Consider the following 19,108-nt stretch of genomic DNA (forward strand, 5'->3'; position numbering starts at 1 on the left):
GGAGCATCCGTGGGACAGTATGGTATCAGGGGACAGAGGGACCAGCACTCTGTGCTCCCCACCATTGTAATTATTCAATGGCATTACAGTAGCACCCACAGGCCTCAGCATGGATCACTGCCCCACTGGGCTGGGCACTGTACAAATACCCAGTGAGAGACAGCCCCTGCCCTGGACAGGTCACTGTCTCAATAGACAAGGCAAGGTTAAGTTGGGGGAAGGGAAGGATTATTACCCCACATTTTGCACATGGGAATTAAAGCACAGAGGGGAGTTAGGTACCTAATCTGCTTAGACACTTCTGAAAATGTGTCATTAGATGCTTAAGTATCTTTCTATCCCAGGCAGATTGAGTAACTTGACCAGCATCACAGAGGGATATCTGTGGCAGAACTGTGAATTGAGCCCAATTCTCCTAAGTCCCAGTCCAGTGCCTTAATCACAAAGCCGCCCTTCCACTGCATCCTTCTCCCCGTAGTTATACAGCTAGTGAAAGAATTCAACAAAAGGAGATTCTCTTGCTGGCTCCCCATCACTCACAATTCGAGGTCTGAAGGGCGGTTCCATCTGGCGCTGGTTCAGGAGGTCCCAGTCCAATCCTTTAAAGTAGGGGTGCCTCAGTATAGTGTTCTCTCCACCCTGAGCCAGGCTGCCCAGGCGCATGTTGGGGTTCTTGGTCATAAACTGCAGAGCAAAATAAATGAACCTGGTTAGTCCTCTAACTCACATCCAGCAAGGAGACGGGAGAGACACCTATTACTAGCAATCACACAAACTTTCTTGTTGGGCCTACTTTGCTGGCCAGACTTTCCACCTTCATTACACTGGAAGAGCACGCAGGGATCCTGACTCCTCTTTTAGGGAGGAAGCATGGGTATATTTATGTCCGTGGCCACTTATATTTCACTTACATCCTTGGTTACCATGATAGTAAAAGAAGGTTAAAGTGCATCATCTGCAGCACTACTGACATTGCACAGTGTTTTGGGGGGTTTCTTTTTCAAGAACAAAAGCTCTTTATAAGGTTGGTATTTGCCAGCTGCCTGGGCTTTGGATTAGAGTCAGTTTTTAACGGTTCCTTTTTCCTAAACCTCAGCCTGCTGAAGTGAAGCCAGAAACCTGCAACGAGCTTCTTGCAGGCTCTCAGAAATCGGAGATGGCTGAGGAGAATGAGGAAGGGTTTGAATGTCACAGATCATTAAGAAGGAAGCAGCAACCCAAAGAAAATTGAACATATGAATTCATACAGGTGACATCACCTTTTGTGTGTGAAACTTATTGGAGGACTTTCCCATCTCTGCTACGAGAGGAAGAAACCTCTGTATACCAGCATCAAACTTCAGCTAGGGGTTCTGATCTGGAGGAAAGTAATAAGAAAAGCTATGGCTCATCTAACTGGTTCAGTACTGGGGTGAGAGGGATATGGCTTGTACCTTTCAGATTCTAGAAATAATGCTCAAGTGAGAATGCATTTTCAAGCAGTTGGGAAGTCTTTTCTCATACGAGGAATAGAGTATTTTCCTTTGTTTTTAAACTTCAGGACCTATATATATATATTTTTAAAAGAAACCAAATCAAAATCCCCCCCCCAACATTTGATTCACTAGAGTAAGAGAAATCCAATTCAATTTGATTGGGAAAAAACAGCCACTTCAATTTGCCGGGACAGCTGAAATGGCAGCAGAAAGGAACATCAAGATCATTGGTTGAGTTGTTCAGATGAGTTTCTCGAGGATGAAAGAGCATTACATTCATTAAATACCGCACCAGCCACACCAGGCATCTGGTCACTGTTGATAGAATTTTAAGTCTACTGCATCCTCGGCAATGAGAAAATTAAAATGAGCAGGAGGAGCTTTGAGAAACCTTCTTGAATCCGACTGGAAGAACCTTTCAGAAGGCTGGAATTCCTTGAAGAGGAATTACTAAAAGGCCCAGTCATTCCCTCCCCTGGACAGTCCCATGAGAGGGGACGGGGATCACTGGAAATTCTGCAAGATTCACCTCAAGGAGTTTCCTCCACATTTCCCCCATGAATGGGATGGGCTTTCTGACCTCATGCAAGTGTGCGTGGGGGATTTTGCAGCCTGGGAAGCCTATAGGACCCTCAGCTCCACAAATAAACCCAACAGCACCCTCTTGGACTTCAGGCCACTGGCACAGGGAGCCAGCTCCTGTATGGAGCTCTCTGACCTCCCAACCTTCTTCCTTGGCAGCATGGCTTCCATGGGAGCCATGCTGCCACGGGCTCTCCCATCCTATGTCTGTTTTCCACCAACCCTGCCAGAAGGTGCAGAAGGGGAGTTAATGCAGTTTACTGCAGCTGATAATCTGGATTCACAGGTGGCTGTGCCCTAAGCATGCCCCTTCTGTACCACAAAGCACCAGCTATGTGGTATCTCCTGGGTGGGGACAAAATACAGTGGAAGGGCTGTTTCCCTCCTATGAACGCCCCCTCCTATTCTACCTGCTTTTGTTCCTCTGCCAGCACAATCCAAGGGAAGTACGCATCCCTAAAACACTCTGATTTGGGATTAGTGGATTCCCCTTGATCTATTTCTCTGTAAAATCTTCCATGACCGCTCAGATTCCAATCCATATACAAATCAGTGAGGGGCAAAGCGAAACCCATTCAGAGCCTTTAGATGAACTTCTTAGGTTTGCAAAAGTAGCTGGAAATCATATGATAACAGACTCACTTGTGAGATTCCCTGTGATGTTGCTTCCAGTCATGCTGGAGAGATGAGAACATCTCTCCTACTGTTTTAGCAGACCCACTTCTGAACCCAGAGGGAAAGTAAAAATTACTCTTTTTCTTATTTGTATTGCAGTGGTTCTTAGAGGCCCCTACCATGATCAAGTCCCATTGTGCTAGGCCCTGTACAAACACACAGTACAAGACAGTATCTTTCCAAAAGAACTTGGATTAAATAGGCAAGACAACCAAGACAAAGGAGGGGAAGGAGAAATGGAGGCACATCTAGATGAAGTAACTTGTCCAAGGTCACACAACAGCTGGAAATAGAGCCCAGGTCTCCTGACTCCCAGCCCAGTACCTATCCACTACACTATGCCGCCTCTGCTAAGAATGAAAAATAACAAAGATTTTCAAGTCTCAGCAAAGTCTCATGGAGGATAGGTCCATCAATGGATATGGGTAGGGATGGTGTCCCTAGCGTCCGTTTGCCAAAGCTGGGAACGGGCAACAGGGGATGGATCACTTGCTCTGTCCATTCCCTCTGAAGCACCTGGCATTGACCACTGCTGGAAGACAGGATACTGGGCTAGACGGACCTTTGGTCTGACCCAGTATGGCCATTCTGATGTTCTAAAGGCTTGGTACATATAGGTTCAAGCCATGTAACCAACAAAAATCAGAAGGGTCTGTCCATTCACAAAACCAACCCAGAGCCCTAGGAAGTAGGACTGTGCTTACATTCTCACTGGCTTGTTTTATTCAGCATTACGCCAAAACTGAATCAAGCAAAGGCATCCAGTGCAATAAATCAAGGTCCACCCAATTGTTCTGGTTCTGTTAGCTGGCTCTGATTAGCACAGTAGACCTCCTGCACCTCCTCGGGGAATTATAGCTGACACAAGACAGTAGGTATCTCAAACCCGAATGTATCTGATTTTTGGTATCCAAAGAAGGCAGGAAGGGAATCAGTCCTTCCCATTTGCTCACTTATGGAATGCACGTCTCACTGCCTGCCCCCTGGGGCAGTTGTGGGAAGATGCATAATTACGGCCAAGCTCACGGCTGGGCCTCTGCGAAAATCCTTTTGAAGTGATCCTTGTTTCAGAAGAGTAAACATCTTTGGAAATGATTCGAACCACTGGATACTTGATCAAAGAGCCTCCTTCTCCTGTGCTTCATATTTGATGTATAAATTCAGTCCTGTTCTGTAGTTTGTCTTGTTTTGGAAGTGTGTGTGTTCACTGTGCACGGGCACTGGGGCTCAAGTGATAACGCAGAAGCCTGAACAATTATCTTTAGGTCTCTCTCAAAAATAAAGGGCCCCTATCTCAGGAAGGCCCCTTTACACCACTTTGACAGAGTAGGTGGGTCCTTAAGAGTGAGTGTAAATAACTCAGTTTTCCGAAGGCACCTGTACATGACCAGAGTGATAGCAAAGGGCTGTATTAAATGAGAATCAGGCCCAAAATATTCTGTTTTAAAACAGGCAGGATACAACTGGAAAGGACAGTCACATTTATTATCATCACACATAACTGCATCCATCTCTGACTGACTTCTTTTACACTGTACTGAGGCATTTTGCATGCAAATACAGCTCAGTATGTGTGATTTATCATTCTGAAATTCTAGCCCTTAGATGTCATTATACAGTACCTGTAAACGGTTACTATATTCATGGCACCCCAGAACATCCTCCCCAATTACACAGGCTGATGTGCTGTCCTCATGCCGCTATGACCCAGGGGCTGTCACAAACACCATGCTGTTTGCCATTTCTAGTCTTTCGGTGCATGAAATCTTATCATGCTTTCTAGAAATGGTGAGTCTGGGGCAGACTGGATACAGTATGCATGTTTTATGTTGGAAATGGTTGGGTTTAACATCATCAAGTACGGTAGGTATCTGGCAACTGAGTCCCAGGAAAAACAGAATGCTAACAGCACCTCTTACTAACTAAGTGTGTCAATGTTAGTATTTTGTGCCATAATGTAGTTACATATCGTAGCATCTGATGCACTTCAAATTAAAGGCTCAAATGTTCAAAGCCGCCTAAGGGATTTGGATGCCTGATTCTCATTACATTTAATAATCTAAAAGATATGCTCTAATTCAGCCCAAAGTAATGGGGTTCACGCAGGATTCACTGGCTGAAATTCTAAGGCAGGAGGTCAGACAGATGATTATGATGTTCTCTTCTGGCCTTAAAAATCTATGAAACTCCCTAGGCAGCTTAGAACCTCAGTAAAAATGTTGTATTATTTATTCTTTGTATTATGGTAGTGTCTAGAGGCCTAATAGCAGGGACACGGTATGCTAGGTGTTATACATATACACAGTAAAAGACAGCCCCTAAATAGACAGGACAGACAAAGAGTGGGAGGAAAAAAAAGTATTATCTCCATTTTACTGATGGGTAACTGAGGCATAAGTGGCTCAAGGTCACAGAACAAGTCTGTGGCAGAGCAGGGAATTAAACCCAGCTCTCCAGAGTCGCAATCCAATCCCTTAATCACAAAGACCAGCCTTCTTCTCTAAAGTGTTTACGTGACGTTATGGGAGATTGAAGCTTGTGTCAATGGCTCCAAAATTTTAGCCAACACCTTCCTAACTAGTCAGTGGCAGGACGGGTATTGCAGGATGCCATGCTAGGCCACTAGAGAGCTCTGAGGGCTTCTGGATACCAGATGAGAAATGAATAGGACAAGGGAAAACACACAAGGACATTTAAAAAATCCAGGGCCTGGCCTCTAGGATTGTACTGGGAAATGATAAACTCTGGAAGAGGAAAGTCTTGGCCCCACAAAACTTAGGCCAATATATGTTCATAATCAGGCCCAGGTCTGAAAGACCTACAGGGCCTTCCAGGTCACACAACTCTTCTGTGTTTTGGCAGGTAATGGGAGATGATTCACAGGTAAAAGGTTCCCCTTGGAAAATGTCATTTAGTACTTAATCAGTATCTGTACTTTGCACCAATAATTAGACAACTAATATGAATATCTGCCACTGGACCAAGCCCTATCTACAAACTGCCCATCAAAGAATTACATAGAAAGAATGAGACAGCCCTTAGCAAAAGCAAAACAGGTTAAAAATTGTATGTCACTTGATCCTGCTTCCACTGAAATCAATGGCCTTGACTCCTCTGTTTAAATGGGTTTGTAAAGCTGTAAACTCAGTTAGATTGAACCTGACCTCATCTGAACTTCCCAGAGGCGCATCAGCCAAAAACAGCACACTGAGCCAGAACACCTGACTTCCATGGAATTATTGATACATATTTACTGAAAGAACATATAACGAATCACTCCATACAGTTCAGAGTGGAAGATTAGTCTGCCAGTGACGCTACAACAGAGATTGTAGGGATAAAGAGCTCATCATTGGGAAAATATTCTGTCACCCACCAGAGTTAAATCTGTAGACAGGTTCTGTACACTGCTTGCCCCAGAGCACTGCAACTGATTTATAAAGAACCATGCCTTGTAAACTTGTCTAGAGACTTGAGAATGTGCAGAAACGTTTGCACAAACTAGGTTTCTAATAATAATTTCCTTGCTTTTTAGAGTTTTATATATAATGATCTCTCTCTCTCTCACACACACACTCAGCATTATTTTAACATATCTATTTTGCATTTATTTATCATCAGTGATTAGTTTCACATGTAATATTGTGGTGAGTAGGTTACTTCTTAGTGGAGGGGAATGTAAAAAAAAATAAAATCCAAACACGAGGGGTGAGGGGAAAAGCATCTCAGGAACTTGGAAGGGTAAGGAATGAAAATGCCTTCTTTAGCCACAACAGTTGGCTTCTATTAGCAATAATTATTATGACTTGTACTACAGTAGTGTGTAGCTGTCACAACTCAGGTCATTGAGTTAGGCTGCTTACGTACACTTAGTAAGACATAACCGAAGCCCTGAGGAGCTTATGATCTAAACAGACAAGAGAGAGACACAGAAGGTAAGTATTTAATGAAGTGTTATTATCCCCATTTTACAGATGGGGAACTGAAGCACAGAGAAGTTAAGTGACCAGCCCAGAGACACACGGAGAGTCTGTGGCAGAGCCGATGACAGCTCTCCTGAGTCCCAACCCATCTCTTAACCACATGACCAACCTTCTTCAAATGGACACTGAGCCAGACCATCCCAATCCAACTCTTGCCTTCAAGATGTTAAGCAAAAGCAATATTTCCTTGTACTTTTTCTTAGTTTCCCTCTTGTTGTTAGTGAAGTATGATAAACACAAAAAGGAAAAGCAAGAGTGCACTAGACTAATGGAACCAAACTACAGCTCCCTTGGGAATGAGACAGAATGGGCTCTCCAGGATACTCAGGCTCATTCAGAGGAGTGGCCTGGAACAACAAAACAGAAATTAACTCTAAAGGAAACAGGGTTTCTCAAAGATCTCTCTGATTTTAGACAAAGGGGAATCGTTATATAAATAGAGCAATTACTCTAATTAAGGCTTCCCTTCATGAATCTTGTGACTGAACACTGGACTTGCAGCAAACGTGGTTTGACTATTATGTAAGCAAAACAAACCAACAATATATGATTTCATTAGCCTTCAGCAGCCTCTAAACAAAGGGGAAGACGCATTTGTTAATGATGTGAAGTCAGGAGGCACTCAGATAGCATAGGAGCCCTTCGTTAGCAGCTCTTACGGGGCTCAGTCCTGAGCTCCTTTCTTGGACAAGACTCCCATTACCTTCCATGAGAGCACTGCCTGAATTAGACCAGGTGTATAACTCCCAAAAGTGCCTAAATGGCTCAGAAGCCGTAATCCCATTTTCAAAAGTGACCCAGGCACTTAGGCCTTGGCTACACTTGCGAGTTACAGCACTGTAAAGGCTCCCCTAGCGCTGTAACTCACTCCCCGTCCACACTGGCAAGGCATTTGCAGCGCTGTATCTCCGTGGTTGCAGCGCTGCATGTACTCCACCTCTCTGAGAGGAATAGCGAGTATTGCGCTGCCACTGCAGCGCTGCGGCGCCAGTGTGGCCGCCCAATGCGCTGTGAATGGCCTCCAGAAGTATTCGACAGTATCCCACAATGTCTGTTCTAGCCACTCTGGTCATCAGTTCAAACTCTACTGCCCTGGCCTCAGGTAACCAACAATGTGACCGACCCTTTACATTCCCCGGGAATTTTAAAAATCCCCTTCCTGTTTGCTCAGCCCGGCGTGGTGTGGAGTGCTATCAGCGAATCTTTCCAGGTGACCATGCCTCCACGCACCAAGCGAGCCCCAGCATGGAGCAATGGCGAGTTGCTGGACCTCATCAGTGTTTGGGGGGAGGAAGCTGTACAGTCCCAGCTGTGCTCCAGCCGTAGGAATTACGATACCTTCGGGAAGGTATCAAAGGACATGATGGAAAGGGGCCATGACCGGGACGCCCTGCAGTGCAGGATTAAAGTGAAGGAGCTGCGGAGTGCCTACCGAAAAGCCCGCGACGCAAACGGTCGTTTGGATGCTCCCCCCGTGACCTGCCGATTCTACAAAGAGCTGGATGCGATACTTGGGGTTAACCCCACCTCCACTCCGAGCACCACCATGGACACTTCAGAGCCGGTGTGGGGGGTGGGGGGGAGGAGGAGGAGGAAAACGGGAGTGATGGTGGTGGGCCGGATGGAGACACCCCGGAATCCCTGGAGCCATGCAGCCAGGAGCTCTTCTCGAGCCAGGAGGAAGGTAGCCAGTCGCAGCGGCCGGTACTTGGTGGAGGACAAACAGAAGAGCAGGTTCCCGGTAAGTGAGGTTTTTTTTTGGGAAGGAATTTTTTCGGTGCAGGCTCTTTGGGAGAGGAGGGTTGGGCATGCATGCCTAGATGCGGAATAGTGCATTGATGCGGCAATCGGCCTCGGTAATCTCCTCGAATGTCTCATCCAGAACGTGTGCAATGCGCTTGCGCAGGTTTATCGGGAGAGCCACCGTGGTCCTTGTCCCAGCCAGGCTAACGTGTCCGCACCACTGTGCTGCGAGGGGCGGGGGGACCATTGCTGCACACAGGCAAGCTGCATATGGGCCAGGGCGGAAGCCGCATTGTAGCAGAAGACCCTCCCTTGCTTCCCAGGTCACCCTCAGCAGCGAGATATCGTCCAGGACGAACTCCTGTGGAAAATGTTGGGACAGTGTTCAGTGTAGGTGCCCCCTGAAGCTGTTAGCTCTCCCCAAGGCACAGAAACCCAGAGGACAGTGCAGCCCTGAAACAATCAGTCCCCCGTACTCACCATTTTGAGGCTCCCATGGGATATGTGCGCTCTGTTTCGGACGGGAAAATTATGCTATTGTGTAGACCCTGTGTGTTTTCTACTCCTTAAGTGCGGGGGGAATCATTACTCTGTCTGGTATAAACAATGCTGCCTTTGTTAAATGTTGCATTTTGCCTATACAGCTGCATCAACCTTGAGACCTCAGCCGTCCCTCTTATCGCCTGCTCAGGGACTGCAAAGACTCAGGAAGAGACCGCAAAAAAGCAAAGACGACATGCTGCAAGAAGTGATGTGGCAATCTATTAAAGAGAACGAGAAAGCACAGGACTGGAGGGAGAGAGAAAGCAGGATCCGCCAGGAAAACACAAAGCACCGGCGGCAAAGCACCGGCGGCAAAGCACCGCGCACCGGCAGCAAAGCACTGATAGGCTCATAAGCATCCTGGAGCGCCAAGCAGATGCTATCCAGGAGCTGGTAGCCATGCAGAAAGAGGAGCAGTACCGCAAACGCAAACGCCACCCCCCCCCACAGCCCTTGTCCCAAAACTCTTTCCGTTGTGCCCCACTGTCACCTACAACCCACTTTCCCCAACTTCCGTGTTCTTCACGCCACCCGCTGCCTCCAACACCAGTATCTTCACCACCCAGCCCTGAAAACCACGACCCTTACCCTCTGCACTCAACCCCCATCACCATGCAGTATAGCTATCCTGAAGTGCAGCACTCACTGCACAGCACACCAGACAGGACATACGTGAATCTGTGATTGTACTGTTCCCCACTCCACCCCCTTGTTTCTTTTCAATAAATAATTTTTTTTTCTTTTCAATAATTGGATTCTTTGGCTTTGAAAACATTCTTTATTATTGCATAAAGTAAAAGACTCCTTAGCCCAGGAAATAAAAATGGCACTGCAAGTCTGCTTGTCTGCTTAGCAGACACTGATTCCTAAAGATTGGAACTACTGCACTTCACTCCTGTGCAGGGCACCAGATATCACTGCTGGTTTTCAGCCTCAAATTGCTCCCTCAAGGCATCCCTAATCCTTGCAGCCTCGCGCTGGGCCCCTGTAATAGCCCTGCTCTCTGGCTGTGCAAATTCAGCCTCCAGGTGTTGAACCTCGGAGGTCCATGCCTGAGTGAAGCTTTTACCCTTCCCTCCACAAATATTATGGAGGGCACAGCACGCGGATATAACCGCGGGGATGCTGTTTTCGGCCAAGTCCAGCTTCCCATACAGAGATCGCCAGCGGCCCTTTAAACGGCCAAAGGCACACTCCACAGTCATTCGGCACCGGCTCAGCCTGTAGTTGAACCGTTCCTTGCTGCTGTCAAGGCTCCCTGTGTAGGGTTTCATGAGCCACGGCATTAACGGGTAAGCGGGATCTCCAAGGATCACAATGGGCATTTCAACTTCCCCTACCGTGATCTTCCGCTCTGGGAAAAAAAGTCCCAGCCTGCATCTTCCTGAACGGCCAAGTGTTCCGAAAGATGCGTGCGTCATGCACCTTTCCGGGCCAGCTTGTGTTAATGTCAATGAAACGCCCACGGCGATCCACAAGCGCCTGGAGAACCATAGAGAAATACCCCTTCCGATTAACGTACTCGGATCCTAGGTGGGGTGGTGCCAGAATAGGAATGTGCATCCCATCTATCGCCCCTCCACAGTTAGGGAACCCCATTTGTGCAAAGCCATCCACTATTTCCTGCACGTTACCCAGAGTCACGGTTCTTCTGAGTAGGATGCGATTAATGGCCTTGCAAACTTGCATCAACACGATTCCAACGGTCGATTTTCCCACTCCAAACTGGTTTGCGACCGACCGGTAGCTGTCTGGAGTTGCCAGCTTCCAGATTGCAATAGCCACCCGCTTCTCCACTGGCAGGGCAGCTCTCAATCTCGTGTCCTTGCGCCGCAGGGTGGGGGCAAGCTCCTCACACTGTCCCATGAAAGTGGCTTTTCTCATCCGAAAGTTCTGCAGCCACTGCTCGTCATCCCAGACTTCCACGACGATGTGATCCCACCACTCGGTGCTTGTTTCCCGAGCCCAAAAGCGGCATTCCACGGTGCTGAGCATGTCCGTGAATGCCACAAGCAATTTCGTGTCGTACGCGTTACGCGGCTCGATAGCATCGTCGGACTCCTCACCCTCACTCTCACTGTCACTTTGGATCTTAAGGAATAGTTCGACAGCCAAACATGATGTGCTGGCGAGACTCGTCAGCATATGCCTCAGCAGTTCGGACTCCATTTCCCGCAGGCAGATCGCGCTGCACAGAAACCTTTGAAAGATGGCGCCAAAGGTGGACGGAAACAAAGGGATTTCTGGGATGTGAAGCGATGCATCACGGGGCATTGGGACAGGATCCAGAATCCCCCGCACCCACGCCCCCTTCCCACAACCCACGGCGCCAGAATGGGAAAAGGTGCTCTGTGGGATAGCTGCCCATAATGCACTGCTCCCAATAGCGCTGCAATTGCCGCAGATGTGGCCACGACAGTGCACTGGGCAGCTGTCAGTGTGGACAGACTGCAGCGCTTTCCCTACTCAGCTGCACGAAGTCAGGTTTAACTCACAGCGCTGTACATCTGCAAGTGTAGCCAAGGCCTTAGGTTCCACTGACTGTCACTGACAATTAGGCTCCTAAGTGCTGAAGTCATTTTTTGAACATAGGATTTAGACTTCCACGTCAATGAGGCACTTTTGAAAATGTCAGCTCTCTTCTACACTGAGGATTTGCCCCGATTACAGCTATCGGTGGCCAGATGCAGCAGTAGCAGTACTGCTGCTTGGCCCCTTGTGCAGGATGGTAAATTGCTATACGCTGTGATTCCTACCAGTCAGTTTACCATAGTTTTAAGCAGGGGTGAGCTCCATTGATGCAAATAACAGCTTTGCCTGTCTGTGTTGGGGTTCTGGCTACTGCTGGCAGGAATCAAGGCAAATTCTCCCATGTAGACAAGGCCTGAAGAATGCAGCATTAGGTCTAGGGAGTAGAAATATATTTGAAATGCATTTTTGAAAATGGGGGGAAATTTTTGGTTATTTCCCCTTTCCAGCTAAGAAGTAAAGGGGATGTGGGTAAGACTAAATTACTCCTCTCTGCCCTTCCGAAAGCCACATGGAGTGTAAAACTTAACATCTATCACAATGGGACTAGCAACAGCTTTAGTGCTACAGCCCCCGGTGCTAAGGATAAAAATGTCAGTGCTGCAGAGGTTAACTTCACTGATATTAAATTGAGATAAGGTTGGTCTCACTCCTGCTTGGTCTCTAGATGATCACGGGACCACTGGATGAGGGGCTGACAATTCCAAGGGCTGCAGAGAACAAAGAAGATTACTCTGTTGTGAAGATTGTTGAGGAAGAAGGATACGCAAAATAAATCAGGGTAGAAAGAGGAAGCAGTGTGAGTGATTGACACATCTGGAGCTACATTTTCTGCAGCTGTAAATGGGTAAAGCTTCATTGACATCAATGGAATTTTGCCCATTCACACAGCAGAGAATCTGGTCCCAAAAGGTGGCTCTCTGCCCCAGGTGAAGTTAGAATACTGATCGTTTAGCTTCAAACTAACTTCTTGTACTGGAATCTGCTTGCTTCCCCCCAACTTTTTCAGATGTTCCCATCAACACAAATACAACACAAAAATGAATAGACTTAGGCCAAAATTTTCAAACCTGGGTACCTAAAATAAAAAAAAAATCACGATTAATCACGCAATTAAAAAAATTAAGCACAATTAATTGCACTGATAAACAATATTAGAATACTATTTATACAAATATTTTTGGATGTTTTCCACATTTTCAAATATACTGATTTCAATTACAACACAGAATACAAAGTGTACAGTGCTTATTTTAATTAACACATTATTGTTTTAATGAGTGTCATCAGCATGGAAGCATGTCCTCTGCAATGGTGGCTGAAGCACGAAGGAGCATACAAATTTTCAGCATATCTGGCACATAAATACCTTGCAATGCTGGCTACCGAAGTGCCATGCGAACATCTGTTCTCGCTTTCAGGTGACATTGTAAATAAGAAGCAGGCAGCCTTATCTTCCATAAATGTAAACAAATTTGTTTGTCTGAGCAATTGGCTGAACAAGAAGTAGGATTGAGTGGACTTGTAGGCTCTAAAGTTTTACATTGTTTTCTTTTTGAGTGCAGTTGTGTAAACAAAAAAAAATCTACATTTGTAAGGCCTGGTCTACACTAACCCCCCAATTCGATCTAAGGTACGCAACTTCAGCTAAGTGAATAACGTAGCTGAAGTCGACATACCTTAGTTCGAATTTACCGCGGTTCAGACGCGGTCCACACGCGGCAGGCAGGCTCCCCCGTCGACTCCGCGGTACTCCTCTCGCTGAGGTGGAGTACCGCAGTCGACGGCGAGCACTTCCTGGTTCGAATTATCGCGTCCAGACCAGACGCGATAAATCGAACCCGGAAGTTCGATTGCCAGCCGTCGAACTACCGCGGTAGTGTAGACATACCCTAAGTTGCGCTTTCATGATAAAGAGATTGCACTACAGTACTTGTATGAGGTGAATTGAAAAATACTATTTCTTTTAAAAATATACTTGACACTTTCTTTTGTTTATCATTTTTACAATGCAAATATTTGTAATAAAAATAATATAAAGTGAGCACTGTACACTTTGTATTCGGGGTTGTAATTTAAATCAATGTATTTGAAAATGTAGAAAAACATCCAAAATAGTTAATAAATTTCAATTTGTATTCTATTATTTAACAGTGCGATTAAAACTGAGATTCATTGTGATTCATTTTTTAAATCGCGATTCATTTTTTTGAGTTAATCACATGAGTTAACTGCTATTAATCGACAGCCCTACTAATAATGTATTAATGTAGATGAGTTTCTCATAGGCTTGGAAGAAGAGAGAATATTTAGTGTGATCCCTTTGGAGGTTCTCTCAGCTGGGAAGCTACAGGGATTCCAGAATGAGGTTCGGAGATTGGAGCTGGAGAACTGCTCAGGAAATGCAAGATGAAAAGTAAACAAAAGTTGTTTACAAGGATCCAGCACAGAGCTTCAGAAAGCAAGTCAAATATTTTAGTGTGGCTTTGACAGCCAAAGCTTAATCTAACTTTTGGGTCTGCCCACTCAGAAAAGATGCCAAAGGGAATGATGTATTGGCATATTTGAAGGCATTTTTAATATCTGCTTTTGTTAGCCAGGCTCCTTGACTGTGAGGAGAAGCAATGAGTTCAGCATGGCTCCTCTTTGATTTCAGTTGTGTCCACCATTGTGTGCATCCTTTCCCCTTTAATCCTTGTCTAAAACCTTACAGTACCCGGTTTGTTGCACAAACAAGTTCACGCTGCTTGTTCTGACACTGTGTGCAAAACAGATTAGCTGCTGCCTTCTATTTGTTCTTAACACAAAGAACGTGGGCCGGATCCATGGACCATGCGTGCAAAGAAGGGAGAGCACTGTGGTAACACTCCATGTGTTCTCTGGGGGATGTGTCAGTGTAGCCAGCTATAAGCCACCAGCTCCTGGTTCTCCCCTCTCGCATTCCAGTCCACTGTAGGATGCATTCTGGGGTGCAGCTGGAGGGCACACCAGCCAGCAGAAGTTACAGCCGTCACACGGTTGCGCTCACTTGCCCAGGGGCCAAACTGGCCCTAAGATTTGGGGGATGAGGCAGAAAGGTGGCAGAAAGCTAAGCTCAGTCCTATGTATTTGTTTCTCTGCTCCCCTGGCACTGGTAGCCGTTTGCTTGTATTATGTTCTTGAAAAAAATCTGCTTCATAAAAAAAAAAATCTTCTTACTGCAAGAACCTGGGTCTCTCCCACCATCTCTCCTAACTAATGACATTTTCAAGTTGCTGCTTGGGACAAGATTGAGACTCAACTGGCTGCATGCTCTCTCTCATGGACTCGGGAAGACCTTCCTAAAAGTATGCTGATGAGCAAGCGTAAGGTGTCCTACACCAGGTGTAACCAATATAGCTGGTAATGTTTACATCCCCTAGGATGGATAGTTTATTTCTCCTGCATTCTCATTGCTTTCTTTACTGCAGCTTGCCTGGGCTGAGGGCCATAGGGGAATTTTTTTCAGTATCTCTCAGATCTAATTTCTGGCCAGATTGTGGTATGTTCGTTTGGCACAGATTCAGTCTCTGAGCGCTTTATTTTGGAGCGATTATCCTCCATTTACTTGGACTGAATCACATTTAGCACTTACCACATAAGATATTAAAATGATCTCAGCTCTGCTTTAATTGCATTTTTGTGGGGGGCCTCACCATTTTCTGTGCTTCCTTACTTGGTATCACCTGCAAACTAGGAAAATCCCTGTTTTCTATACACTGTTATCTACCTTATCTATAAAAATAAACTGGTTCACTGCACTAGACTTTGATTTAAAAGGTGCAATTATGGTGTTATTTATATGAACACATAAAGCATTGACCAGAATGCACTACCCGAGTTCCTCTATGTAGCATGCTGCTTTAGTGCTGGATTCTGCCATCCTTATGTACCCGGAGTAGTACCTGACTTTGAGTAGCCCCACTGATTTCAGTGAAACTACTTGTGGAACTATTCAGTGTAAGTAAGGATGGCTGAATCACACCTCAAAGCAACAAGCTAACAGAGGCATCCTGGCAGCAAGGCATTCTGGGAAATCCAGTTGTCTCTCTACATGCTCTCGAGCACTATGGGGAGATTCTCCAGGACAGACTGCATCCGGAGAAGAAACTCCCAATTCCCTTTTTCTCTATCTTGTGCACCAGTGGCCAAGAATTAGAGCATAGATAGGTCCTGTGAGAGACAGACTTACTTTCTAATGGCCTATTTCCACAGGGATTCTTGGAGCAACATTATTTTGTTTCCTATATCCAAGCTTAGGGCCCTGATTCTCATTTACACTGCAGCCCCTTTACACCACTCTGGCAGTGTAAAGGGGCTTGAAAGTGAGTGTAAATGTAACTTTCTCTCACTTTCAGGCCCCTCTACCCTGCCGGAGGAATGTAAATGGGAATCAACCGTTAGATCTTTATGACACGTTGATCACGTTATGGTGGAGAGTGCGGGCAGCTGCAAGCAAGGGTGTCACTGATCTTTGGGCAATCGCACACTTCAGTGAAGCTGATGGGTAACCACCCTTCATTCTGGCTAAATAAAATAAGCAATTAAGCACCTATATGGAGTAAAATAGCTGAAACAATAGATCCCACCGCCCAAAGCACTGGCCACATGGAAGGTCTGAGCAAGAACTCTGGTAGGATCAGGAGTTTCCCTGGGGATTGATTGCAAAACAGGTGATGGGGCATTGACTGGATTGCAGCTGTGTGTACTGGAAGCAGACAGCAAGAGAAGCAGTGTGATTGCAGCCCTGAAAGGAAACCAAAAGAGTTTCTTCTGGGCAAAGTACTGGCTGAAAAGATAGGCTAAGAAATTTTGAGCAAGGAAACGGCCTCCTGTTTGTTCCCACTGTGCACAGTGAAGAACTTTGTACACTCTTGTGAACAAAGAGATACCCGACTCCCATCATCAATTTCTCCTCCTAATGAAAACAACCTAGCAAGGCCTCCAAATTGGCTCACCACTCAGCTGAAAAGAGGCAACAATAAGATTCTGGAAGTGCGTCGATATGAGGAATAGTAAGGAAAGATATGGGACAAAATATGCTAGCAGCTGCTGCTTGGGAGAGTGGCTTTTCCTATTCCGTGATCTATTTATATTTTTCAAAACAATTCAATAAAATAATAAGTGATAAAGAGAAACATGCAGGACCCAGCGATAACACTGACCACTCTGCTCAGGAATTGACATTAGAAATCCTTCATGACAGGTACTCAACTTTGCTGCTGTTGTTTTAATCCTGGGTTCAGACAACTGCAAGTGTTAAACAGCATCAAAGGAGTTACGTAGATAACCACAGCAGGAAGTGAACTCGGTGACTTGTGGCAACAGACAGTTTGGTAAACCAGAGAATTTGCCTTCTGAGTCAGTGTCAATTCTAGATAATTGTAATCTTTAAACATAGATCAACTTCCGTCTTCTTTTCTTCTTTCCTAATTTCTGTCAATTCTAGATAATTGTGATCTATAAACATAAATCAACTTCCGTCTTCTTTTCATCTGCATTTCCAAACTAAGTGTTGAACACAGAATACTGAAACCCCAGGCTGTCCTTCCAGCATCTGACCCCTCTCCTGCAGTTTCATTCAAAATCAGCATTGCAGGCACCTACCCCCAGTCTTGATTTTGACCTCTGTGGACAACAGCAGTGTTTAAATAATACTTTTTTTCCATTATGTGCATCTCCCACCAGGGGTGCTGGAACAATTTTTACAGTGGGGGTGCTAAGAGCCATTGAACCAAACGGTAAACCCTGCATATGATAGAAACCGTTTCAAGCCAGGGGGAGTGGCAGCACTCCCAGTTCCAGCACCTGTGTCTCCAGCAGGCCTGAAGTCTAGTTTGTGATCCACAAAAATAAGGCAGAGCTCCCCACACACCAGTTTTTGGAGGAGGGTCTGAGCTGTAAGAAAGTGTCTGAACGCTCACATTGTGCACAGAAGCTAGCAGTCATCTCCCAGTGAGCACCAGCTTCCTCATTTGACTGTCAAATGTGAGGGGGGCCTGATGGTTAGAAGCTCTGGGCCCAGAAGGCAGGGATAAAGCTATCCTGGGGTGCTACCATGCCTTAACCCTGGAGGTTACCTAAATTGTAGAGTGAGGCGTTAGTACAGCTGGTACTCTCCAGAAAACCTTGGAAAGCATCTAGACTTCAAATCTCCAAGCCTTTGGAACACCGATCACCAGTTCTATCTATTACCTACACCATCATCCCTTGTAATGACTCCATTGTCTTAGGGCTCATCTAAACTTACAGCACTGTAGCGCTTAGTGAAAACTCTATCTTCTCCCATCAGCGTAGTTAATTGACCTCCCTAAGAGGAGGTAGCTATGTGGACGGGAGAAGCCCTCCTGTTGACATAGTGTTGTCTACATCAGGGGTTAGGTTCATATAACCATCTCGCTCAGGGGTGTGGATTTTGGTAGTGTAGTCCAAGTATTCCTCTTCCCCTTGCCCTGAAGCCTGGTGCAGAAAGGAAGATCTCTGCATTTTTCCCTCTGTACCTTTCATGGTTTTATCTCCCCTTTAGACCGTTGCTCCTTGAGCCTTGGTTTTTAACATGACTTTCCCTGTCTCCTTTCCTGTTAAACCAAACTTCCAGCAAGCTGGTGCAGGATCGGGCCATATCCAAGAAAAGCACACAGATATGAACTCAACTAGAGTTGTAGTGATGGTGCTGAAATCAGATATACCATGCTGCTCCTGGGGTAAAAAGAATGAAAGAGACAGTCATATTTCATGCTGTAATTCATCCAGCTGGGATCCCAAGATCTCCAGCTGCTTGGAATACCACTAGCTCCACTCTAAATGTTATTGTCCACTAGTGACAAATCAGACATCAGCCTTCTGTATTAAAATGAACCCCTACCTACACACAGCCAATGTGAGTCACGGTCTAGGAACTTGCATAATGACATTTCCAGTGCAACCAAAAATTAAGTTTCCTTTTCACAGAGACCTCCCCAGAAGATGGGGGTAACTAGGTCAGCTTACATCAAGGAGGATTTTGAGGGGGTATATTTTATAGAAGTTGATGCAGCAGGGGCCAGATTCATTCCTGGCATATCTAAACAGAATTACATTAGGGCTGATAATGAGTAGTGGGAGATGGAAGTTGGAAAATGAACCTCATACAGCTCTAGTTACAGCTAATGGGCCAGGTCCCCAGCTGGTGTAAGTTGGCACAGCTTTGCTGATTTACACCAGCTCAGAATCAGCCGGCCCTTCCCTCCAGCCCTTTACAAATATTTTTAAAATGACACAAAACATTGAAGGGGAAATAAGGAACAATTTCCTGTTTAAAGCACAAAATGGTTTCTGCTCTGGCTTCTACACAGGCTCCACGTGCATCTAGGTTGTTTTTTGTTTCCCTACAGCAGCAATGCTCAAAAATATTCCTGGAACAGCCATTGACCAAACAAGACCTTATGTCCTAAACAAGCACTTGAGAATGGATAGTGGCAACCTTCAGGAAATTATGGAGATGCACAGGATGCAGCCTACCTCACAGGATACATGCACAGGTGACTTCTAGGGCGGAGGGAGCTGGGCAAAGCAGAACGG

The 19,108-nt window shown here is 45.8% G+C and overlaps 1 protein-coding gene across 1 annotated transcript in view; it reads right to left on the reverse strand.

Annotated features, from left to right (window-relative positions):
- The window catches only part of PRKCH (protein kinase C eta), a 162,591-nt gene that overhangs the window by 2,695 nt on the left and 140,788 nt on the right, over positions 1-19,108 (reverse strand). Inside the window, exon 13 of the mRNA XM_024219844.3 lies at positions 541-684. Coding sequence (XP_024075612.1) covers positions 541-684 — 144 coding nt within the window. The remainder of the gene's footprint in view (positions 1-540; positions 685-19,108) is intronic.

The sequence above is a fragment of the Terrapene carolina genome, unplaced genomic scaffold, assembly GCF_002925995.2.
Source record: "Terrapene carolina triunguis isolate 2854851 unplaced genomic scaffold, T_m_triunguis-2.0 Scaffold189, whole genome shotgun sequence".
NCBI classification, from domain to species: Eukaryota; Metazoa; Chordata; order Testudines; family Emydidae; genus Terrapene; species Terrapene triunguis.